At 44.2% G+C, this 26,889-nt stretch overlaps 1 protein-coding gene across 5 annotated transcripts in view; it reads left to right on the top strand.

Annotated features, from left to right (window-relative positions):
- The window catches only part of BACH2 (BTB domain and CNC homolog 2), a 356,180-nt gene that overhangs the window by 316,875 nt on the left and 12,416 nt on the right, over nt 1-26,889 (top strand). For all 5 annotated transcript variants that reach the window (XM_030315974.1, XM_032593219.1, XM_032593221.1 and 2 more), the window contains one exon: nt 17,846-19,435. In XM_030315974.1, the coding sequence (XP_030171834.1) occupies nt 17,846-19,435 (1,590 nt within the window). The remainder of the gene's footprint in view (nt 1-17,845; nt 19,436-26,889) is intronic.

The raw sequence follows: 26,889 nt of genomic DNA, 5'->3' as shown, positions 1-26,889 counted from the left end.
CTCCATAGAACCATGGGAGGTGGTCAATATGTGTTTGTTAAGGGAATAAAGTGAGTTGTACCCTACATTGCAAAGATGGTCACCAGCAACATCCTGTATAGTGAATTCCCTGGGGCGGGGGCGGGGGGGGGGGGGAATGCCTGGTCTCACTACCTTGTACTGGGTGACACAGACTCCAAACTTAACCCAGCTAAGTACTGCAATGTAACTGAGATTAACTGGTCTCTACATGAGGTTGCACACTTGCCATTTTGATGCACTTGCTCCCATATCACTGTGTGGTGAAGGTGAACTAAAATGACTAGGGAAGGTAGCTAAATAAATAAAGTGTTATTAACTGCTGACAGACTTAGCCGTTCATAAAGTAATGTTATGATCGAAGACAACAAGAACAAATCTAATGGCCTTTTAGGTCGGCATTCAATATAATCAGCTAAAGATTTCTTCTATGTGATGAACAAATAAGAGGTCTCAAATCCCCCCACTTCTTACCCCTAAAAAGTATACCATTCAGATTCTGCATATATTTTTTGAGGCAATTTGCTTCTCCTTGCCTTGCTCTCTTTCTGTGACTTGCCCTGCAATCCAGATATATAAATATCTTGTGTTCTTGTGCTCCCTCTCCTGGTCTTTTCTGTCTTTCAGCAAGACCATGTTCCTAGAATTGGGCATCCCCCCAGGTGGGGGCTTGGCATGTTAACAAAGAAGCTAACCAGCACTGCAGGGCTTGTTGTAAGATCCACGGGGGACCAGAAACAGAGTCACTTCTTTGTTGTTTGCAGTCCAGCTTGACTAAGTGAAAAAGCGCCATACTGGCACAGAAGACAAACGTGCCTGGCATCCTTTTTTGAGAAATGAAATGCTCTCCAGAAAAAAAAAAAAAAAAAAAAAAAAAAACATAATAAAAAGCACTTGATAGTACATTTTTGAAAATATTCCTCCCTGGAGATGTACAGATGCATGTAGGATGTGCCCTATCAGTGAACAGTGCTAATTACCTAATTATCTGGTCAGGTGCAATAAAAACCCTTTTGACATTCTGTTCCTTCCATAAGCCAGATACAGTGTTCTGGTATCTTCTCTGTGACCATGGTGAGGGGCACACCGTATTCTCTACCCACCCAGAGTAAGAACGTAGAAGGTCTTCACAGCTGGCTGAGGCGGTGCTTCACATCAGGGGCACAGGGCTGGGAACAGGGCAGTGCAAGGTCCTGCCACAGAGCTCACAGAACGACACTCCAGACTTTACCTGGCCTCCTTGGCTCCTAGCATCCCCTGGAGCTACCTTTGAACTCTGACCCTGCCCACATCTTTCTGTCGTTGCAATTGCTTCTTAGGCACTTCATAATTTTACCCATTTACCTTATATTCTTTTTTTTTTCCCATTTGACTTTCTAAAATAGCTTCCCTGCTATATATGTCATTTCTCCTACTTTAGTGTAAAAGAGGATTTTGCTTTTGCTTTTTCTCAAGCCGATCTAGAAGAGCACACACCCCCAAATCTTAAATTTCTGTTATTCTAACTTAGTATGCCAAGGAAGAGCCAGTTTTGCTCAACCACTGAACACATCCAGCCTTCATTTTCAAACCAGCTTCCAGTCTTGTTCCCTCTGTCCTGCCACTCCTGCAGCGATGGTGTCTGTGTCCTCTCCTGAAGCCCCACTGTTGTGTTCTACAGTTTTCTCCTGTGTACTGTCGGCCTCTTCCCGATGGATTATTTCTTTTTCTACCATGGTGCTCCCTTTTATGAGGTGCTTTTGAAGTTTCACTTAGATGGAGTGGAGGGCACCGGTTTCTCTTGGGTAGGGAAGAGTGTTAAATCCTAGGCGCTCCTTTCCTAGAAGGCTATGGGGCTGTTTTTGACAGGACCACAGTATTTGGAGGGCAAAGGTTGACTGACTCACATGGGTCTTGTGCTCTCCCATCTTCCAGCCTGCTCCCATCCAATCTTACTGCCCTTTGACAGCCCATGCGCACCCCTCTTCTCTCAAAGTCTGTGGCACAAGAGTTTCAACAGTGTAGAGTTTAGCATTTAATTGTTCTCTAGTTGTGGATAATACATTGTGAGCTTCTCCAAGGTACAACTATCCTTTTTTGCTTCTTTGAAGTTCATCTCAGCACCCAACATAGCAAATGCTCAAGTAAACATTTTTGGATTGATTATTTAGTGGCATTTTGGTTGTTCAAGATGCCTAGTATATACAGGGAACTACTCATGGCCCCAGCACTTCTCTGCGATCTGATGATTTCCTATTAATTAACCTTTTTTGAATAGTATACCATCTGATTGACATGAAAATGTGAATTTTTGTTAATCCTTCTTTGTAATATTGTTGCCTTCTAGAAAAAAGTAACCAACTTGGGGTGCCGGGGTGGCTCAGTTGGTTAAGTGTCTGACTTTGGCTCAGGTCATGATCTCGCAGTTTGTGAGTTCAAGCCCCACATCGGGTTCTGTGCTGACAGCTCAGAGCCGAGAGCCTGCTTCAGATTCTGTGTCTCCTTCTCTCTCTCTTTTCCTCCCCCACTTGTGCTCTGTCTCTCTCTGTCAATCAAAAATAAATAAAATATTAAAAAAATAATTTTTTAAAACAGAAAAAAAGTAACCAACTCATCTTCATAATGCAGATATTTAACAAAGTTTATTAGAGTACATGTAGATGATATATGGAAAGTATAAGACTTAGTACTTCACTTACAGGAATTTCTTTTTTTTTATATTTAAATTTTTCTTTTACTTTTATTCATTTTTGAGAGGCAGAGAGAGACAGAGCATGAACAGAGGGAGACAGAATCCAAAACAGGCTCCAGGTACTGAGCTGTCAGCACAGAGCCTGATGCAGGGCTCAAACTCATGAACTGCGAGATCATGACCTGAACCAAAGTCACTCAACCTATTGAGCCACCCAGGTGCCCCTCTTTTTTTTTTCTTTTCTTTTTTTTTTAGTGATTGGTCATATGGATCCTTTATTTTTTCTTATTTACTTTTTTTTTTTTTTTTAAGTAGGCTCCATGCCCAATGTGGGGATTGAGCTCACAACCCTGAGATTGAGTCATATGCTCTACCAACTAAGCCAGCCAGTTGCCCTGACTTTCAGGGATTTCTAATCAAGATGGGCACAATGGAACATTTAGATAACAATGCAAAATAGCACTTGTGTGATGAAATGCCAGGACTGGTTATCTATAATCAACAGCTGTTATCCAAGTTGGGGGGAATGGGGTCCAGTTAAATTGCCACCTCCTTTGCAAGGGTTTGTCCTGGCCATTACATTCCGTATTGATGGACAGCCCCACCTCTGTCCTTCACAGCTATCATAGGTACAGTTGGAACTGGCAAAACAAAGTGAAGAATGCATCCAGTGAGCACAGCCTGAGCACATGCTAGACGGCAAGAGAAAGGCTGGCATTCTGGCTCAAGAAGACAATTGGAAATGAGACTGGAAGGGGACTCAGTCTGGGAAAAATCTGGAAACCAGACAGAAGAGAATAAAGTTTGCTCTCTAAAGCAGGGGGTTGCTGTTTAAAACAAAGTCCCTGTCAGGAACATTCTCCCAAAGACTCTTCAGCCTCCCTCCCTATGATTGATGATTCAGAGGGATCTTGGAGGTGCAGGGGACGGGAGAGATCGTATCAACAGAGAGGAGAGGCTTTTTTTCCTTTTGCTTTGAGTCTCAGTATTTTTAACACAATGGTCACCTAGAGATTCTTAAGCCCTTGTCTCCTACACTTGGTAAGGAAAGAAATGACAATGCCGTCCAGACACCTGCTAGCTTAGTTGGGGTTTTCAAAGCAACACCACTCTGTAATGTGCTGTGGATGGGCTGTAATTATGCAAGGAAACCAAAGGGCTTGTTTTGTATTAGGGTTTGTTAGGTTTCTGACTTCCAACTTCAGTGACTGAACTTCCATCAAAATACTGGCACACCCCCGGGTACTGTAGATGCCTTATCTCACTTCTTTAAACGTATACTTCAGGAGTAGTTTGATTAGCCCAAACCAAGAACACCTGGTGTGGAGACGTGGGTATTTGTCAAAACCCAAAAGTTCCTTTTTAAGAGCGTTTGGCTATCTTTATTCATAGTAGGAAAGGTGTTTTCCTAGTTAGGAGATGTAAGTAAGGAGGTCTTTCATAACAGCTCCAAGCCACATTCAAAATAGATGTCCCAGAACAGACTCCTCCATGGTGCACATTCTAGATGCAACTATGACTTAGTTCCTTTTCTCACCATCCCCCAAGGTAGCATGAAAAGTGTGTTTCGGCCCCACAGAAACTGGACACGACCGACCAGACGCTATGGGAACTTTCTGCCTCACCTGCTTCAGCAGCAGCGCTGCCAGAAATGACACCATTGTCAAAAACAGGACCATCCCTTCGTGCCCAGTCGTCTGAAGTCCCAGACACGCTGCTCTTCTCGGCAAAGGCCTGCTCCCTGTCCTCTTTGATGTCATTTGCCACCCCGGCAACCTAGTGTCCCAGGGAAGACAGGGCAAGAGGCTAACACATCAGGCAAAACATGCACCGTGGCCACAGAGATGGACCGAATTGGTTCCCTCTTCATTCTCTTCCCTGATGGCAGGAATCACGTATAGAAAAGATCTGAATCTGAGGGGTTGGAGGGGAGGTGGCTGAGTGACAAACCTGACTTCAGGCTCCTATGCAGGAGTGTGGGTGTTGTGTCGTACAGTCTCTGCAGCCTGGACAGCTACAGAGCTGCGCTTTCTATCTGCTAGTCCCATAGCTCCAGGGCAGTCACTGTCCAATTCCCATATGGGGGTTTGTGTTGATGGCCACTGGTTAAATGCTCCCAGAGCACAGATGGTGCCTGCATTGCATCAGCATTAACTCTTCTCCATTGGCAGAGCCCATTGTAGAAACAGGAGGAGGGAGGAAAAATCAGTGCACGGTCCCTTTGGCGGAAAGTCTGGTTTCCATATATGCATTAGCCCTGATGTATGCATTAACCCTGAGCCTCAGTTAACCCAGTCAGTGTGTCTCAGCTTCTGTTATATGGTGGTTAGTTAAAAAGCACTTAGATGGGGGCGCCCGCGTGGCTCAGTTGGTTGAGCGTCTGACTCCGGCTCCGGTCATGATCTCACGGTCCGTGAGTTCGAGCCCCACGTCGGACCCTGTGCTGACAGCTCAGAGCCTGGAGCCTGCTTTGGATTCTGTGTCTCCCTCTCTCCCCGCCCCTCCCCCGCTCATGCTCTGTGTGTGTCTCTCTCTCTCTGTCAAAAATAAACATTAAAAAAAATTTTTTTAAAAAGACTTAGATGAAGGAAACTAAAGATTGTAGAAATACTATTACTGTTGTTGTATAAACCATGCCCATAAGGCAAAATCCACAGCTTTGTCCCTTCTGTAAGCCACAGTAACACCCCCTTCCGTTGCAAAGGCAGTGAAGAAGGTCATTGAGAAAATGATATACATCTTTTAGAATTTTTAATGTTTGTGTCTCAAAAGCCCTTCAAGTATATGATTTCTTCAGCATGTCCTGGTTTATTCCTGTTTTGCAAATGAAAGGGGGGAAATGGCAGCAGAGTGTCTCATGTTGTCAGGATCAAATTACCTTCCTCACTCAAGATCAGTGGTCCTCTCTTGTTGGCACTGGGTCCTCATGGCTACCGGAGTATTCATGGGGTATAAACCCACTTGTGCCAGTAGTCAGGTAACAAATAACATTTTCCATAAGAAGCGTGTGATCTGTCACTATTTCAGTTTTGATTTCAGATGGAAAATATGACTTCAGTTTTTGAAGAAAAAAAAAATCCCTAACTGGGGTTGACAGATGTCTTCAAATGTGTGATGGATTGTCATGTGAAGGAAGGACTCAAACCGTCTGCTTGCCCTGTTGGGCATTACTAGGGTTAGCTCAGTTCAGTTCAACTAATAGTTATAAAGCACCTGCAGTGCCCAAGGCTCATGCTTTAAACTGAAGGTGCTCAGAGAAGGAGGGAGATGAATATCCTGCTAAACTTGTGACATCAATTATTGCAGAAACAAGGAGGTTTGACATTGATGTGAAAGTGTGAAGTATCTGGTGAATCACTGGATAAACCAAGGAGAAGGGGAAGACAGAAGAAATACTTAAAGTCTCCAATGTCTATGCATCAATGGGCGAAGCAGAAGTAATTAAAAAATTGAATTGGAGATTACTGCCAGGGTGGTAAATAGAATGTCTTAGTAACCTAATGAGCAAAAGGATATCACATTGACATAGGGCTGTGAGAAGGAACTCCATGTTTATAAAATTAGAGCAAAGGAGAAGCATAATGCAGAACTTCAACTATATGAATAGTTACCAGAATTCTCTTCTAAGAAGAGAATACTGAGTACTTATTGATTTGCCATATTGGCGGTCTCACCTTCCAGAGGATAGAGAGTACAAGAGTAGAATTGCTATTTTGGTCCAATACTGACCAACTAAAAGGAATTGATGGGAGCACATATGAGAGGATCCATAAAAGAAAGAGATATGATCTTAGAGAACATGATAGTCAAAGAGTACATTTTGCACCGTCTGAAATATTTCAAGACCTTTCCTTTATTACAAAGGAAAACCCAACATGAAATTTGCGATCTTAACCATTTTTAAGTGAACTCTACTAAAGTCCATCAAACATTCACCTTACTTAAAAAAATGTTCAAACTGCTATGAAACACATCTCCAGAACTCTTGTCATCTTGCATATCTGAAACTCTGTACCCATTAAACAATAATCACCCCTTTTCTCCTTGAGCCCCTGGTAACCACCGTTCTATTTTCTGTATCTATGAATTTTACTACGTTAGATAACCTTGTATAAGTGGAATCATACAGTATTTGTCTTTTTGTGACTGGCTTATTGCACTTAGCATAATGACCTCAACGTTTATCCATGCTATAGTATGTGACAGGCTTTCTTTCCTTTTTAAAACTGCAATATTCCATTGTATTTGTATACCATATTTTGGTTTTCTGTTCATCCCCTGATGGGCATGTGGGTTTAAACCGACAAGGAAAATAATTGTATGTTTCTGTTTAGAATAAGAAGGCAAGGAAAACAACAGCTGCTCCATGGAGCTCACCATTTTACTCTTGAGGATGGTAAAGGGTCTAGAGTTACCTCCATATTGTGTTTCAAGGAGAATGTCTATGAGATGGAAAAGTAAGAAAAACTTGAAGAAGTAAATGTAAACCCCAGGTAGATGAATATTAAGAAAACACCCAACCTGGGTGGCTCAGTTGGTTGAGTGTCTGACTCTTGATTTTGGCTCAGGTCATGATCTCACAGTTTGTGGGTCCGAGCCCCATGTCAGCCTCTGCACTGACGGTGCAGAGCCTGCTTGGGATTCTCTCCCCTCTCTCTCTGCCTCTCCCCCACTCACTATGCCTGTCTCTTTCTCTCAAAAATAAATAGTCTGCTTCGAAAGGAAGAAAGAAAGAAAGAAAGACCCACACTCCCAATGTGGATGAAGTAAAACTACATCAGACATGAGAGAAAAAAAATCAGACATGATATGGTACAGCTTGTTATGGTCAAAGTCTTTGAAGAATTGCAGAACCTAGAAAAGCATCAGAAGTCTGGAGATCAGAAAATGACATAATTTTCAAAAAGGGGAAGAAAGTGGATCTTTAAAAAATTGAGCAATTTGTATCAAGAATAATTTATCTGGACAATAAATCTGAATATCTAGACAAGTATATACTCTTGGGTCAAAAAAATCAATTTTGCAACATTAAGATGGACACAGGTTTTATACTGAAAAAAAAGCTCAGAGATGTTCATTGAGAGCACCATAAGTAATAAGTGACAATGAAATCTTAGCATTCCTTGGAAATAGGATCTGAACTGAGGGAGGTAATAGTTCTGTCCTCTCTACCAGTGACTGGAGTATTTACTCAGTCCAGATACTCTGCTGGGGATGTGGTCAAACTCAAGATGGTCCAAAGGAGAGCAGTGAGGAGGGTATCAGGGCTCATAACTGGTTAGATTTCCAGGATGGGAATTTTGGCTTAATATGAGGAACCATTAGAAGGCTCTGATGAGGGACTAAACCTCTCACCATTGGAAGACTTAAAAAAGGTTTTGTGTTTTTTGGTTGAAGATTGAGTGGCTGATGGTTGGTTTGAAATCACTAGAAGGGTTGAGGAGATAAAACCAAACCCTGACTAGGGGCGCCTGGGTGGCGCAGTCGGTTAAGCGCCCGACTTCAGCCAGGTCACGATCTCGCGGTCCGTGAGTTCGAGCCCCGCGTCAGGCTCTGGGCTGATGGCTCAGAGCCTGGAGCCTGTTTCCGATTCTGTGTCTCCCTCTCTCTCTGCCCCTCCCCCGTTCATGCTCTGTCTCTCTCTGTCCCAAAAATAAATAAACGTTGAAAAAAAAAAAATTTTTTTAAACCAAACCCTGACTCAAGAAAATTCTGGTCAAGGAAGGTCATTGGTTTCTTGAATGGGGAAAAGGTCATTTCAAATGGAAATTAGGTAATTTTTTTAAAATCTCCTTTCAAAAAATAATTTTCTGTTGGAGGCGGTTTTTCAAATGAAACTATAAACCTAGATGCAAGTTTTGCTACTTTATTACCAGTGAGTGGGATGCTTTTCACTTTCATTTTACACTGAAAAATGTAAAAAGTTACTATTTTATACCTATTTTAGGATCTATACTTATACTGAAATTCAATTTTTTGTAAATTATTCCATGAACTTCATTATGTAATCTTTCAGAAGGGAGATTTCCTGTTTTCATTGTATACTTTTAGAGTAAGTATGAATACAGTACCTTATATTTGTATCACGTGTAAATTTTGCTTGTCACTTACCTGAGAAATATATCCATGCATACCTGAATGAGAAAATAATTAAGGCCTCACATGAAGGAGGTGAGAAGAAAGGGTGAACCACCCAGCTGAAATGAAGGTTCCACAGGGTCAAGGTGTTGCCAGTTCTAAGAAAAGATAGTGATGAATATTTGTTTCCCCTTCTCTGTTCATCAACTCTAAGATAACCAAAGAAATACCTAACGGGCAGTTTTAGCTGTTACGTAGTCCCATGATGATTCTGAGCTGACTGACACAGATAGGGGACATACCACTTTCTCTCTAAACATCAGTTTTATCAGTTGCCTTTCTAATTTGGAACCCAGCTTTGGTGCCACATGGATCCTCATGAGAAAGGTATTCCTGCATTGATATCTTCCAGATTCCAAGGACTGATACTGAGCGCAGCCTGCTAGTTTTATCAAATTCCTATGTGATAAAAGGGCTTCCTAGAATTTACTGAGTTTCACTGGGCAAGAGAGGAACATAGCAATTGTCTTCACTCTTCAAGAGAAATCTAGGCCCTGAATCTGAATAACGTGAATGACAATAGAACCAAGTGTGAAATTCACCCTTCTTCATAGCCCAGGCAGTACCACTAAGTTGTCCAGATTCCTTTGAATAAGCTACATACAACTGAATTACAAAATTTACAACAATGTCTTTCCATTTGAAATACCATTTCTTTTCTAGTTCACTTCAGAGAAACAGCAACAGATAGGAAAGGAGCATGAGAGTTGAACTCTCTAATCAGAATACTTGAGTTCAACTCTGGCTGACCAGCTGTGTGACTTTGGGAAAATCCCTTCACCTTTCTGGGCTTTCTGGGCTTCACCTTTTTTTGGCTTCCTTGTCTGTAAAGTGGATGAGGATTGAGTCAGGGAAACAGAAACCATGCCAGGTGTTTCAAACAGAGGGGATATAAAACAAGGAATTGGTTACACAGGTGTTGGAAAACTGGAAGAACAGAAAGGGGAAGAGAATTAACTCAGTGATTAATGATTATAGGAAGCAGCTACCACTCCTAGGGCCAGAGGGGATAAAAGAGACCTAGAAGCCTGGAGAAGCACCTGATGCCTCAGGAGCTGCACCTGTGGAGGAGACAGCCCTTACCCAAAACTCCTGCAGGGAGTCGAGGAGGCCGCCTCCCCAGTACTCACCACCAAGGAAGGAAAGAGAACAAGAAATAGAAGGAACCACAGCTTCTTTCCTCCCACCTTCTGACATCCCACCAGTGCCCCCTATTGACAGAGTCCAATAATAAGTCAACCAGCCAAAGAAGCCTAAAAAAAACATAGCATTACAGAGGGGAACATAAAAAGAGTTGGCATGAGGCTGAGGGACAATAGTAAATAAGCAGTGTATGAGTTTATAATGTCAGACTAAAAGTAAACTGAATCATAGAAGTCAAAGTTAGTAGTTGATCAGAAATATTTATATTTTCCTGTTTGTATTAAAGTAATATTACTTTAATATACAGATGGAGATGGGGCACCTGGGTGGCTCAGTCAGTTAAGCAACCGACTCTTGATCTCAGCTCAGGTCATGATCTCATGGTTTGCTAGTTCAAGCCCCGCATCAGGCTATACACTGTCAGTGTGGAGCCTGCTTGGGATTCACTCTCTCCCTGTCTCTGTCCTTCCCCTGCTCTCTCTCTCTCTCTCTCTCTCTCTCTCAAAATAAATAAACTTTTTTTAAAAATGCATAGATGGAGATAGATCGATGGATGGATAGATAAATAGATACATAGATTTAGTTCTGAGCTGAGCAATTTCTGAATAACTTTCATGAAAGTTTTTCTAATTAAAAGTTTATGTTTAGGAAAAACTATAAGATATATGTTTCAGCAAACCCTTGTGACAGCAATAGTTCTAGTGAAAATGCAGGTAATTGTAGGATCCTTCCTCAAGAGTTCCCAGGAATTAATTTCAGGAAGTCTGTGTGAACACACTCAAGTTTGAGATCATAACTCTCAATGATGGGGACTCATAGAGTCTCATATGAGAGGACTCAAGTCAGGTCTTTGTTCACTGAACCTACCTGACTTCCCCTTTTCTAAAAAAAAAAACAATCAAAAAGTACCTTAGTAAAGGCTGACCATGCATTTCAGTCCAAGATATCTTGGCTGCTGACCCCAGTAGGCATGCCGGCTAGCCTTTGGAGTTTAACTCAGGTAGAGTTCCACTGTTTGGATACCATCCCCTCCCTCCCCAGCACCCCCCCCCCCGTGAAATCAGGGAGCCTATTTCAACTGCAGGGGACAGGGTGTGTGTGTGTGGGTGTGTGTGTGTGTGTGTGTGTGTGTGTGTGTGTGTGTGTGTTGACAGGGCCGTATTCATGGGCACACAAGCTGTGCAATTGCAAAGAGCCCCATGCTCAGGAGGACCCTATACTGCCTGAAAATCATGATGTAGCCAGTTTGGGTGGTGGAGTGGAGGAGGGCAGTTGTGAACAGAGACCCAAGAAAGGCCTCACAGATGAAGTGGCGTTGGAGGAGGAGCCGGAAGGAGATGATGGAGCGAGCCATGCCATTCTTTGATTTACTCTGATAAACTGAAGCTCAGCCTTCAACATCTGAGGCAAAGGCACCTTTTCCAGGAAGGCTTACACTGATGCCCTTAGCAGTTTCTGCCGCCAGCTTGGTCTTCCCTGAACACCCTTTAAATACTTGCTGTTGCATACTTAAATTACATTGTGACATTTGTATTAAACATCTGTCTCCTTGGTCACCCTCTTAGCTCCTTGGAGAAAGCAACTGTTTTTATTCTTTTTTGTAATAAGAGCAACAATAATAGTTGTTAATGCCAGACCCTGTCCCAGAGGGGTGTTATTGCAAAACAGGAACTGTTGGTATCCCTGTGTTCCAGTTGGAGAAACTGAAGAACAGAAAGGTTAAGTAACCAGCCCAAGTTACCCAGCTGGTACATAGTAGAGCTACGATTTGAATCCCAGAAAGCTGGTTCCTTCAGGTCTCACACAGTACACAGTGAGTGCCCAGTAATGGTTGGTGAATGAATGATTGAATGAAAAACTTAACAAAAAATAGGAAGTGAATAAATGATCAAGTAGAGAACCTCAGGGGCAGATTTACAAATAGGAGAGGAATTTTATGTTGTGGCTACAGACCCAAAAATCAAGCCTGCAGAGGAGAGAAAAGACACTTTATTTTATGCTTTTAAGCCACATTTACTAGCACAGATAATTACTTTCTTTAGAGAAAAAAACAATTATGTACTTGTAAATCAACTTAAATGTTTATTTTTGTGTGTGTTGTTCCTTTAGGAATGGAAACAAGATTGCTTTCTTTGGCTCTGTCTTTAGCTACATTAATACTAAAATGACCAGAAGCTTTGTTGAAAGAGTGGAGTTAATTAATTTAACAAATACATCCAGAATATAGTATGCTTGTATAGCATGCTGCTTTGGGGAGAAAAGTATGATAATATGGATATTGATTATAGAAAATTAAGATTAGAAGTAAGTGATGCCTCATCACTAAATCAGTCTTCATCCTGCACCATGGTATCAGTGCAGTGTGGGGGTGGAAAGGAAGAGGAGTTGTCACCAGTGTTGTTGGTTTCGTTGTTGTTGTTGTTGAAGTAGGCTCCGTGCACAGCATGGAGCCCAACACAGGGCTTGAACTCATGACCCTGAGATCAAGACCTGAGCTGAGTTGAAGAGTCAGACACTTAACTGACTGAGCCACCCAGGCACCCCACCAGTGTTGTTTTCTTTCACAAGTGCCTTGCTGTGAGAGATCCAGCCTCATCAGGGAAGTATACATGGTGTTGCTGAAGGTAAAAGATTCCGTGTTTTGTGAGACTGTCATCAAGCAGCCTTGAGAGAAAACAGTCCTGAGATCTCCGCAGCCTGCGGCAAATGAGCTCAGTGCCCTAACAGTGTGTATATACTGCCAGAACCAACTGAAAAGACCTTGAACACATGGCTTAAGTACAGAATGCTGGTCCAAGCCTCGTTAAAACTCCCAAACCCCGTTTTCCATATACACCTGAAGCCCAACTGCCGGATCCCTGTAGTAATCCAGAGCAGTGAAACTGTTACATGTTTCCGTTCAGGAGCTCTGTCCAGCAGCAGTCAGGGTGCATCCTGAGAGCGAGCTCTACAAACAGTGCCCATACGTGCCTGTGCCAGCTGAGTTGCCATCAGCTCCTCCTCCTTTCATCAGTAGCATAGAGAGGACTCATCAGAACCCATGGGAACAAAAGGTCAAGGGTCATAGTTTCAGTGGGTCACATTTTCAACACATTATCCTCCTGTGGACTCACACCAGGCACAGGAGTTTGGTAGTGTGACCTTGTTTCAAAGGCTCAGAGGTCAATGCCACTTGCCTTGTGTGTGCCAGCCGCTGGAGAAGGTCATCACCTGCTTGGGAGCAACCAGAGGACAAAAGGGTATCACTTCCTGACCTCTTGTACGTCTTAGTTCTACATGGCACATTCCATTCTTCCCCCAATGTGTGACCCAGTGTCATCTATACTGGACTGTACATTATGGGACCAGGCAGTTACATACTTAAGTGTGGTAGAAAAAGACTCTTCAAAACAATCCAACCAAAATATTTCATTCAGAATGCAAGACTGTTATCCCAGGTGTCCGTAATATTGTATTTTGCACTTGTTTATCATTCCTTTAGGCCGTTCCCGACCAGTGAATTTTAGCCTAGATGTGTCTGCTTCCCTGAGAGCAGTGGAACACAGTCCATTACCATCAGTGAAATGGAACTGGTTTGCTATTTCTAGTCACTTCATTCCGCTTTAACTTTATGATCATTACCTTTTTAAATAACATTTTTATGGGTCATTAGTTTTGTGTGTGATTCTCCACTTCCCACCCTTTCTTATTTTTTCCCATTATCAGAGCCTTACTCATTAAAAACAGAAAGTAAATCACAACACAGACTTGTGATCACAGTTTCATAGACACACAGCTTTACATTGGTACCTGGATATTTTGCTTTCTGAGTACAGTGAGTGAGTTTAGACGACTCCTGAAAATGGGAAGACGGTGCAAGCTACCAATGATGGAGGCTAAAAGCAGTATTTAGAAAGCCTCTGCGTGTTTAGCACTGGCCTGCACGTGTGATGAGCACTTGCTTTCTGTTTTGTGTGTCTAGAGTTATTGCAGCTGGCCTGAAGTGACCAGAGATGGGCTCCTGGGACAGACACCAGGCATTTTGGAAGGTACCCATTGTATCAAAGCAACTTATATTTTTAAAATTTTTTGTTTAATGTTTATTTATTACTTTGAGAGAGAGAGAGAGAGAGTGCAAGCAGGGGAGGCGCAGAGAGAGAGACAGACAGACAGAATCTGAAGCAGGCTCCAGACTCTGAGCTGTCCGTGCAGAGCCTGACGCGGGGCTCAGACTCACAGATTGTGAGATCATGACCTGACCCACGCAGTCAGACACTTAACCGACTGAGCCACCCAGGCACCCCTATCAAAGCAACTCTTGACCGAGAATGGATATAGGGCAATTTCACTGCATTCCAGGTGTCCTGCTTATGAGTGTTCAGGGGATCCCCACAGACCTCAGCAGTCACCTTCTCTCCTTAACTGGTCGGGATTTCTCAATTGACAAGTAATCATGTAATCTTGTGATAGTCTTTCCATTTGTTGACTGATGTTGTTACATAGTAATCAACTTTCCATTGTCAAGGTATATCTACAAAGCTAAACTGTAGGTTTCTTAAGCATAGGGCCTAGTCTTGTACTTACCAATATTCCTCATAGCACTTGGGTTGGAATCCCAGCTCTGTGACCTTGAACAAATTCCTTCACCTCTCTGCTTCTCAGTTTCCTTGTCTACAAAATAGAGGCAGCCATGCCTGCCTTGCAGGGCATTATGAGAACCCTAGCCTGCTGCTGGACACTAGGAGGTACTTGGTACATGGTAACTCTGACTCACTAGACAAAGCCTTGCACGCAGAAGCTGAGTAAAATTCAGCAAAATTGAATATGACAAAGCAAGATTTAAACTTGTGGGGGAGGAGCTAGTTACAGACTCTTGAAATTTCATGCTGAGGACACCATTTCCTCTGACCTTGAACTTAAATGACAGTTTACAATCCTGTTTTCAATCATGACCTTTTGTGACTGTATGATGATCATTTCAAGCTCATCATGTCTCCTAAGACCAAAAGGATCAGCCATCTGATTTGGGATGTGGAGACTGTTCATTGGCATCCTCAGTCCCATGCATACATTTAAGCATCAGCTTGTCCCTGCATGGAGAGGCTTTCTCCAGCTCCTGGTAGCCGTGTGGCAGGTGGTGATACCGGGACTCATCTAATGATCCCCAGGGGTGTTCCTGGTTTCTCTAGGAATTGTCTTTAAAAGCATCCATAGTGGGGGACAGTGGCAGGACTTACTGAAACCAATGGCATGAAAATAAAAAAGAAATGGCAATAAGGGAGAAGGACTATATAAAAAATATAAATGATACTGATGTGAGTTTCCCTATTTTCCATATTCTGAGCACATCTACCAAAACTTGAGACGTGTATTATCCATTCAGCAACTGGCACATTCCCTGGGAGCAGAGCAGAAAATGCTGCCTTATGAAGGGGTCAACTCTGCCTTGATCATGCCATTCTTCTCTTTGTGGTGAAGTCCTGTTACAGTGAAGAAATGCGTCATGTGACATTCATCGCCTCCTTTGGTTACTTTTAAATATGTACTTCCTTGCCTTGCACTCCCTTTGAAAGGTTCCTGGAGGAAATATAGTAGGTACGTTTGCTGAGTCTATTACCATGTCAGCTGAGTAGGACACAAAGGTAGGTCAGAGAAGCTCCTTCTCAATAGTAGTACTAGGAGATAGGACAAATAAGGACTGTTGCCTACCTTTGATCGGCTGGTTGGTGTGGTTTATTGGTTCACACAGTGTCTTGCTCCAAAAGTAATTTGAGACAACACTCAACACACAGTCTGCGCTCTTACCTTCTGTACCTGTAATTGTATGTTAGGGGCCCAGCTAGACTTATGACATTCCGGTAATATACAAGCTTTTACCAGGTGTTTACTATGTTAGACACCCTAATTAGATGCAGAGTTATTAAGAGAAATGAAGCAATCCCTGATCTGAAGGAGCTTGCTGTCTTATGGTAGAAACAGAACCAATAAAGTATAATAAAAGTGAGATGGCAATGATTGTCCTTGTGGAACTATAATGTGGGTCTAGCGGTCATGTGTTGTTGTTGTTGTTGTTGTTGTGTGTGTGTGTGTGTGTGTGTGTGTGTTCACCAAATATCTTGGACTCATCTGACAGATTTGTTTTTAATTTGGAATTTTATTTCAAGTCCTTCAAAACTATTAATAATTAAGTTCTCGGGGTGCCTGGGTGGCTCAGTTTGTTAAGCATCCAACTTTGGCTCAGGTCATAATCTCAGGATTCGTGAGTTGGAGCCCCACGTCAGTCTCTGTGCTGACAGCTGGAGCCTGAAGTCTGCTTCAGATTCTGTGTCTTCCTCCCTCTCTCTGCCTCTCTCCTCCTCGCATTCTGTCTCCCTCTCTCTCTTAAAAATAAATATTAAAAAAATTTTTTTAATAAAAAAATTAAATCCCATTCAGTTATATATCTAAGAAATTTCCCTTACTGGAAAGAATGCAGCATATAAAAATCAGTGCTGCCCTGGACAACCCAGGACATCTCCTCACTCTGGCAATGGGGCTGAGAGGCTCATATCACTTGTTCTAAGACGTTGGAGATTGCTCCCAGAGAAGCTGATGTCCAAGTTGAATATTGAACAAGGGATTGAGTCCTCACCAGAGTTTTGGCTCTGTGTGCTGCAGTGAGTTCAGTACACATGGAAGTCAGCTACAGAACTTGCCAATTCAACTTGCTGTGCACTTATTCCCTTAGCAGACATCTTTCAATCACTGTTACTACAGCTTCCAGCAAGGACCCCATGATTACTGTGTCCATTTGACTTGTACACATGATCCGTAGACCTGCCTCTCCTTGCTATGGGGTCAGCAGCACTTGCAGGAACCTAGAAGATGCATGTAGGTTTGGCATGTAGGGTGAGAAAGCCTTTCCTGAACACCAGCGAGTTTGACCCACTTCCATCTGAAAAAACAGTCTGCCTTAGGCCATGCGTTTCTAATTGTTGAAGTCAATCTCTGTGATGGGTGTGTGTGCATACGCAAAACTGTGCGTAAATAGCACATTTTCAATCTATAAAATGTAAAGAAATGAGGAGCACCTGACAGTAGGCTGAGCCTCTGAAGATTTGTCGGGAAAGACAGCTGCATGGCAAAGCGGCTGCTTATGATTAGGAAAGGAATAGCCCGTGTCCTGGGCCACTCAGCAAACTTCAACCATATAAATGACAGCTGATTTGTTTAGCTCTGTAACCCCCATTCTTTATGGGCCAGGAGTTGAGTTCTTGTTGGGAACACCACTTCGGATTGTCATTATCTCTGCTATCATTGCAAGATCAGGTATGACATGATGACTGAAAAGTCCCAGCCAGAAACCGTGATGAATGAGAAAGACAGAAATTGCTTCAATGCCACTTTGTAACTTTTTAAGTGAGGGAACACTGTTCTTCACCCCCTGTAGACTTTCGGTTTTTAACAGGCCATATTGCCAGTTTTGCAGTTGACAAGGAAAGTCTGTTGCTCTCTTTGGCTCAAGTGATCAGCAAGTGTCACAGCACTCCTTATGTAGAATGGCTCTCCACAGCACTGACAGGGAGGGAAATTAATAGGCTTCCCATTGTTACCGTGCATTTTTGCCAGGATATTTCATTAGCGTAAACACTGAACCCCTTGTCATCTTGTTTAGCCACTTGACCCTGGTGATTTTCAATTCTGTGTGCCAGGTGATGAAGTGGAGCCCAGGCGTGCACGAGACAGGCACTAATTATTGGAAGCAGAATCATTGCTGACCCAGTACGAGATTAACTGCTCCTTTGCAGTCTTTATTCTGGGACATTAGCACTGTCTGGTTATCTTGCTTCAGTTGAGGGATTCGGGACAATAGCGGTGCTGATGGTAACGTCGGCAATTTCCCTGTTTGTTTTGCAGGTCACGGCCAGGGGCTTCGGGCCGCTGTTACAGTTTGCCTACACCGCCAAGCTATTACTCAGCAGAGAAAACATCCGCGAGGTCATCCGCTGCGCCGAGTTCCTGCGCATGCATAACCTGGAGGACTCCTGCTTCAGCTTCCTGCAGACCCAGCTCCTGAACAGCGAGGATGGCCTGTTCGTGTGCCGAAAGGACGCTGCGTGCCCCCGCGCGCACGAGGACCGTGAGAACTCCGCGGGGGAGGAGGAGGAGGAAGAGGAGGAGACGATGGACTTGGACACGGCCAAGGTGGCTTGCCCCAGGGACCAGATGCTTCCAGACCCCATCAGCTTTGAGGCCGCTGCCATCCCAGTAGCAGAGAAGGAAGAAGCTTTGCTGCCCGAGTCCGATGTGCCGCCTGACAGCAAGGAGAGCTCCGAGAAGGACGCGTTAAGGCAGTACCCCAGATACAAGAAATACCAGCTTGCATGTACCAAGAATGTCTATAATGCATCATCACACAGTACCTCAGGTTTTGCAAGCACATTCAGTGAAGATAACTCTGGCAACAGCCTCAAGCCGGGGCTTGCCATGGGGCAGATTAAAAGTGAGCCGCCCAGTGAAGAGAACGAGGAAGAGAGCATCGCGCTCTGCCTGTCCGGAGATGAGCCTGACATCAAGGACAGAGCGGGGGACGTCGAAATGGACCGGAAACAGCCCAGCCCTGCCCCCGCCCCCGCCCCCCCTGCCGGGGCCACCTGCCTGGAGAGATCCGGGAGTGTGTCCTCCCCCTCCTGCTTAAGGTCTCTGTTCATAACAAAAAGTGTGGAGTTGTCTGGCCTGCCCGGTACCTCTCAGCAGCACTTTGCCAGGAGTTCAGCGTGCCCTTTTGACAAGGGGATCACTCAGGGTGACCTTAAAACTGACTACACCCCTTTCCCGGGGAGTTACGGACAGCCCCACCTGGGCCAGAAGGACGTGTCCAACTTCACCATGGGGTCGCCCCTCAAGGGGCCTGGGTTGGAGGCTCTCTGTAAACAGGAAGGAGAGCTGGACCGGAGAAGTGTGATCTTCTCCTCGAGCGCTTGTGACCAAGTGAGCACTGCGGTGCATTCATATTCTGGGGTAAGCAGTTTGGACAAAGACCTCTCTGAGCCGGTGCCAAAGGGTCTGTGGGTGGGGGCTGGCCAGTCCCTCCCCAGCTCACAGGCCTACTCCCACGGTGGGCTGATGGCTGACCATTTGCCAGGAAGGATACGGCCCAACACTAGCTGCCCGGTGCCAATCAAAGTCTGTCCTCGCTCACCCCCCTTGGAGACCAGGACCAGGACCTCCAGCTCGTGCTCTTCCTATTCCTACGCAGAGGACGGGAGTGGGGGCTCACCCTGCAGCCTCCCTCTCTGTGAGTTCTCCTCCTCGCCCTGTTCCCAGGGAGCCAGATTCCTTGCCACAGAACATCAGGAACCAGGCCTGATGGGAGATGGAATGTACAACCAAGTCCGACCCCAAATTAAATGTGAGCAGTCTTATGGAACCAACTCCAGCGACGAATCCGGATCGTTCTCGGAAGCAGACAGTGAGTCGTGTCCTGTGCAGGACAGGGGCCAGGAGGTAGGGAACCCGCATAAATTCAAGCATGTGGTCCACTCTTGCGGTCCTTTACCTGGACTCTACCTGCCGCCCCACCACTCCCAGATTAAAGGTCCCAGTAAAGGGACTGCCTCCCCCATCCACAGAGGCAGGATGCTTCAGAGTCATTCCAAATTAACCACTTTTGTCCTAGAAGGCACTTGAAATTTGATGTAGATCTCAGTACTCAACAAACAGAGGCAAGCTGCTCAGAAAAAAAAAAAAAAAATGCTAAGTATAATGCATGAAAGCTTGAGATATTCAGATCGCCCCCTTCCACCTCCCTTTCTCCTTCTCCATCTGCTTTGAAAGGATACCCTAGTCCTCAGCCTCATCTTCGTCCCGCACCCCATCAGTGTGAAAGAAAATATAGAATCGCTTTCAAAACTGACTGATTGACACTAGACAGACCCTCAGTAACAGGTGCTCTCCCGGCACCCTTTGAGTTTTCCTTGTCAACAGGAGACCCTGGGACCATCCCTTGTCCACTGGTGAGCAGCGGACAGCTCACCATCCATCCTGGTCCCAGGGTCACCGCAGAAGCACCCTAGTCAGTCACACATAACTGAGTAACATACCCTTTCCCGAACTCCCCACAAATGACGAGAAGTCATATTGAGGAGTAGTGGAGTTGAGGACCCGTCTCTGCCCACCCGGAAAGCAGAGTGCTTCATAGATAAAAATTCCCAAGCCTCCATCCGTCTTACCAATGCTGGAGGATGGAGCAGGAACAACACCAGCCACATCGTAGGCAAGACTCACGTGGCTAAGGAGAGAAAAGAATAGACACCCCGTACGTTCCCCTTTCCCGCCGTAACCTGAGAGGCCCCTGCAAAGGTCTGAGGGAGCCCGTGTCATGATCTAGCACTGTCTGGCTGATTGACAAGGAACCAACCTGAGACTGCCACCCGGGTCTCAGACCTGCCTCGGGAGCAGCAGCGTGAGCAAACCCAGTGAGAAGTCCCGCTTCAGAGCTGCTTATCTGAAAGCCACAGGAGGAAATGAAGCATGGTCCTCATTAGGCCAGTGCCCTCGGTTCGCGTCTGCGCTCCCTGGATAGGAGCCCCTAGTAGAGCAGGGATGTTAACCCAACCAGACAGCAGAAATGCCACACGGGGTGAGGGGCCTTTTCACAGAGCCACGTGCGGCTTATTCAGCCTCTGCGAGATTGGCAAGGAGCACAGGAGGTTTTAGTTAGGGCATGTTTTGAAAATAGATCCCAAAGCTCCCTGTGCCAACTGCAGAGATGCCCTGTGGTCACTTCCTCGTCCTGCTAGCTAGCCTGGTCCCTGCTCTTCTGTTACTGCCTGGGAAAAATGGAGAAAGACAGAAACATACTGAAAGGATTTAATTTTGCTAAAAATTAGAAAAGACATGTAGATGGGAACTCTTCCTGTCTGAATGCACCTATCCCCTCAGGTTTGGGGTGGAGGATTGTGCCTGTGCCCCTGACCTGAGAGGACTGAGTTCTTGTGAAAACAGGGAAACCTTATGCTCTCTCTTCCCTCACTCATTTGTTTCTCTGATCATAACCGAGGTGAGGTTTTCTTTTTTCCCCTGACATTGTTCATAAATGCCCCTGCTGCAGAAGCCTGGTCACTGGGTCCAGTTCATCAGCAGAATGCTTTATCTTGCCAAGGATTGGTGTCTCGAGAAAAGGACAAATGTCTTTGTCTTTGACGCTCCCTTAAGGGGAGCCCCACCGTGAAGCTAAAAGGGTTATGTTGTCCTGACATTTGCATATGTTCTAGGAACTGTCAGTTTCTGATAATCTCCTTTTGTCTCTCATGTCCCAAAAGAGAGTTTAAAGTCACTTCTTCAAATCAAATGCCACCAACAAGAGCACATGTATTTTTCCTGTGTGTTTGGGCCACATCACTTGTCTGCCTTTAGAACTTCTCAGCTCTAAATGAATCAATCAAAAGGATGATTCATTCAACCTATAAAATATCATGAACAGGATTAGTGTCCCCTTGAAAAATACCACCGCTAGGGGCGCTTGGGTGGCTCAGTTGGTTAAGTGTCTGATTCTTGATCTCAGCTCAGGTCATGATCTCATGGTTCACGAGATCAAGCCCTGCCTGGATCTGTGCCCTGACAGTGTGGAGCCTGCTTGGGATTCTCTCTCTCCCCGTCTCTCTCTCTCTCTGCCTCACCCCCGTTCATGCTCTATCCTCTCTCTCAAAATAAATAAACTTTATTTAAAAAAAAGAAAAATACCACCGCCTTAAAAATATTTTTATTTTGACTTGTCCAAAAAATAATAATAGATTATTTGCATTTCTCAACACTGAAAGAAGAAACCTTTACCAAAACTGCCATTTCAGGAATCACATCTAGTCCCTCTCAGAAGGGCATTTTAGACAGGGTTGTTAGAGTACAGCTAAAGTTTTTCCCACTTTGACATTTTGGTTTTCCTAGAATAGAGATTAGGTCTCAGGGACTCAGCAGGACTGCGTCTCTTTGAGTTAATAACTAGCTTCCAGGAGTTACTTTGACCCCAGTGGAAGTGTGTTCCCCAGTAATAACATTGAAGGTAAATCTGTCATACGCAATGTGGATTGTAACTCGTTTTCCTGAACTGAACTGATCCAGAAGAGGCCAACATCTATTGGTCTGATTTTGCCCTGATCTGCTCTGGTGAGATGTCCAGGTGACTTCTCTTCTAGTTGAGCCCCAAGGAGACACCTCAGTCAGAAACCAAACAAAGAGTTCTCACCTCCGGCCAGCCACCTGTCCAGTGCTTCAGTCTGACGGGCCAGGCTCCTTCCCAGCCTCTCTTCCTTCACCTCTGCAAGGAGCCAAAAATGATAGATCAGAAGAAAAGTATTAGCACTCCTTATAACCTGTAAGGTGTTCTAGTTATGCCGTCTCATCGACACGGACTTCTCTCATCCTTTCTGTCTCCAGCTTTGAAGAAAGCTCAAATTAGCACAACATTGTCCTTTCTCAACCACCATCTTTTAAAATTACTTTCTTTTTTGAAATAATCAAACACAGCATGCCCAGGCCCTAACATACCAAATTTAACAGGCTTTCTCTGTGCCTATAACAGGATACAAACACATATTCCTGTCTCTAGGGGTTTTATTTTAATGGCATTTACTGTATAATTACTCAGCAACTTGCTTTTCTTACAGAGCTATCTACTATGTATGCGCCTCTACGCCAATCACATAGGGTTAAAACATACTTCTTTAATATCCATGGGCCCCATAAATCACAATTTATTCAGCTATCAGCTACCAACAGACAGTCCAGTGCTTCAGTTGTTTCCAGTTTTTTCCCTTCTTATAAACATTGCTGCAATAAACATTTTTGTGAACATATTTAGTAGTGGTGCTTTTATTTTTGTCGGTTAGAATCCCATAAGTTGTTAAAGGTTGTGCTTTATTTGTGAAATACTACCTAACTACTTCCCCAGAAGGTTGTAGCAATTCACATATCTTTCAGCAATTTATGAATATCCTTTTCCCCCTGTTCTTGCCAGTACTGGCTGTTACCAGTCCTTTTAATTTTTGCCGATCCGATTGGCAAAAAATGATCGCTGATGAGGTTGACCTCTTCTCTTCTGGGTATGTGCCATTTATATTTCCCTTCCTGTGACTTGCCGGTTCACACATTTGCCCATTTTTCTCTCGCGGTGTTCGTCGTTAAACCAATTTATAGGATCCCTAATCCCTAATACAGGAATATTAACCTTTTATTAGACATGCTTCCCATATTTTCTCCTACTCTTTCTTTCTATTTTTATGGCAATTCTTTTTGCGTATAGAAAATTTTGAGTTTCACGTAGTCAAGTTCTCAATCTTTTTCTTTGTGACTTTTGGGTGTGCTATATTAAAAAGTCAGTTTGGGAATTTTTTTTCTTATTTCCTATGATGAAAAAATGAACAGGTCATATTTAAAAATGTAACCAAACAATATGTATAACAAGGTCCTAGTTTGCTTCATGAATCTACATAGTATTAAAAAGGCAGTATAGGGGCACCTGGGTGGTTCAGTCGGTTAAGCATCTGACTCTTGATTTCTGCCCAGGTCATGATTTCCTGGTGGTGAGATGGAGCCCCGCAGGGAGCCTGCTTGGGATTCTGTCTCACCCCCTCCCTTTCCCCCTTCTATGCTTACGCTCTTGCTCTCTCTCAAAACAAAAAGGCAGTGTAGAAAACAAGATAAAACTAGGAGGCAAAGTTGGGGAGGAGTATAAGGAACGTTTTATTTCTATGTATTTCTATAATGTTTAAATTGTATTTATGTATATTTTAATTTAATTAAAATTATTATTTTAATTGAGCTACAAGTCACACACCATCAAATCTACCCTGTTAAAATGAACAATTCAGGGATTTTTAATGATTCACGAAGGCTTGTGACCATCATCGCTGTAATTCCAGGACATTTTCATCACCCCAGAAAGAAACACTATACCCATTAGCAGACACTCCTCATTGTCCTCCCTTTAACCCCAGGCAACCACTAATCTGCCTTCTATCTCTGTAGATTTGCCTCTTCTGAATATAACAATGGGATCTTACACTATGTGGCCTTTTGTGTCTGACTTCTTTCACTGAACATAACGTTTTCGAGGTTCATTCTTGCCATTGATGTACCAATAGGTACATCATGTATCAGGGATTTGTTCGTTTTTATTGCTGAATAATAATATACTCTGTGGATATACCACACTTTGTTGATCTGTTGATTGACATTGGACATTTGGGATTGTTTCCACTTTTCGGCCATTATCAATAATGCTACTGTGAGCATTGGTGTACAAGTTTTTTGCAGACGTATATTTTCACTTCTCTTCATTATGTACCTAGCAGTAGAATTGCTAAATCATACAATAACTACATGTTTAACCTTCTGAGGAACTACCAGACTGTCTTTCAACGTAAATGCACTATTTTACATTTCCGCCAACAGTGTATGAAGGCTCCTATTTCTCCACACTTTCAGCAGCACTTGGTTATTGTCCATCTTCTTTATTATAGCCCTTCTAGTGGATGTGAAATGGTATCTTGTTTTGGTTCACAGGTTCATTTTTAAAATTTGAAAATTATAGAAAAGCCACAAGCATTTTCCAGGTAGTAGCCTTCTTCGTGAGATGGGTTTATACCACACACATGTCTAATTACTTGTAAGTTTTGGTAAGGAAGCACTGGAAGGGCAATTTAGTTGCGTAGCCAAAAGTTTTTATTGGTTGGACTTGCTTTATCAACATGTTTCATTTCAAGAGGGATAAAAGTGTGTGAGAGTTGAATGTGTGCACATTTGTTTTCATGCAGTTTGCGGGGCAGGGAAAAATCGTGTGTGACACGTAGTAGAATGGAAGACCTGTATCTGACACTGACATTTCCACCCACATGCCAACTTCCAGACGTATGTTGTATGTAAAATTTTTACAGTCATTCTTGTGGTTCATTGATTCAGGCATCTTTTTTTAAATGCCTGTGATTGGTCTGCTTAATTAAAAGAAAACCTTGCTAGGCAGCATAGAAGTCAGCTGTATCTCTAATTAAAACGATGTTTTTGTGTTGTCTAGAAAGATGTTCCTAGCATCTGTAATTGCACAGCATACTCTATGTCTGGAAGAAGAAACCATGTGACAAAGGAAGATAGGGCTAGTAAACAGAATTAATAATACCTCATATTTGTCAGGCGACTCAGACTTTTCAAAGCACTTTCTCCATGTATTATCCAATTTGATTCTTCATAGCAATCCTATAAGCTAAGTAGGGCATGTATTATCTTCCTGTCACTCACAGCTCCTCAAAGAACTTTAGGACAGAGAGAATGAAAGGCTCGCCTGAGGTCACACAGCTAATTAATTGCAGTACAACTAAATCCCAGGTGTCCTGCGTTTGTTCTGGAAACTGGACCATGAGAATAGAGGGTGGAAGGACAATTGTTCAGGAAACATTTCTTAGCCGAGAGGGGAGACTCTGTCACTGGCGTCTGTGTAGCATGGATCTGGTTGTCCCCCTGCCAACAGCACTGAATCATCAGCCCAATGGGCATCTTGCCTCCTCCCCTGACGGTGTACAGAGATCTGAGGGTCTTGTAAGAGCGTAGGTGTTAAAGGCTTTGAGCCTCGGGGTACTGTTAGTATTATCCGACTCCTGCAGCTTGTATTTCCAACATCTGGTAGTAAAGCCAAGAAAGGAGATAGGAAAAAAGATTCACAAACCAGCTGTGGCTGGGATCTCTAGAGGAAATGCTTGTTTTCAGCTTTTCCTACAACCTTCGCATCTCTGTCCTGCCTCTCCAGTAGTTCCCATGAGCACCCAGCAGCTCCAGGCCAGGGAAATGTGCTGAGAGGCATGGTGAGATGAGGTGGTTGTGGTCCGCCTGCAACCCTGTAATAAAGATGCAGGAAAAACAGAGATCACAGGGCAGTCCCCGGGAGCAAGACAGTCACTGTTTGCAGGTGGGATTTCTTTTCTCCTCTTTTGTCCCATATTTGAATTTTCTGCAAGAAGTTATATTTCTTCTGTAATTTTTAATGGTATTTTTGTTTAAATGGGAGCAAGGGGATGGTGGTTTGGGCCACAGAATGGGGTGGTTGTCGGTACAAAGAAAAGAGGAGCAGTTGATTTCTGTTGGGCGAGAGGAGGCGCTGGGACCGCAGGGCCCTAGCTCCCCTGCTCAGGCCCTGGAGGAGGAGGATTTAGGTTTTATTTACCATCTAGATGTCATAGCTTTTTCCCACATTTGCCGGCCCCTGGGGCCAGAGGTCCCTCAGCACACTGCAGCACGCCATTTCACTGACATCTCGAGAACTGGAGCCCCCAGAAGGTCTGACTGCACTCTGGTCACTGCTTAGCAGTCCAGTGCAGGGGTTGGGCTGGGAAGTCCTCCGTCCTGTCCCTCTGCTTGTGCTCCAGAGGGCAGAGAGGACTGAGTAGCAAATCAGCAGAAGCAGACTGATGCAAGCCATAGCACGGGCCCGTGCTGCCCTGTTGGGCCCTTGGTTCGCTGACTCAGTGACCGCCCCTGACTTTCAGAGTCTCTCCTGAGAACCACAGTGCGGGTAGGAGGTGGAGATGGGCAGCACCTATGAGAAATCAGTACCCAGAGTCCCATGGGCCCCTCCCCTTCTGTGCAGCCTGCTTAGCCTCAGATGTCTGATATGCTTAGCCTCCTGTGTGTGCAATAGGCTGAAAATAAGTGCAGGCCAGCGAGCATTCAGACAAGTGGCGGTGGGAGCTGGCAGGACATTTCCTCTTGTTAGGGTGGGTGCTGTGCACTGTTTCAGAGGGTCCAGTGAATGACAATGAAACTGTTGCTGAGAAGTGAAACAAAATCCTGGAAGAGTAAGTGTGTGGAGGGACAGTAAATAAGATGTTAAGCCCTATCGGGCCTATTTGGGTCATAAGAATTTGCCAGAAGAAAGGGAGAAGGGCCTCCGCCCTCTCGAAGTGTCTGACCCTTAG

Source organism: Lynx canadensis, chromosome B2 (genome assembly GCF_007474595.2).
Source record: "Lynx canadensis isolate LIC74 chromosome B2, mLynCan4.pri.v2, whole genome shotgun sequence".
In the NCBI taxonomy this organism is placed as follows: Eukaryota; Metazoa; Chordata; class Mammalia; order Carnivora; family Felidae; genus Lynx; species Lynx canadensis.
This window is presented reverse-complemented; position numbering and strand designations above follow the sequence as displayed.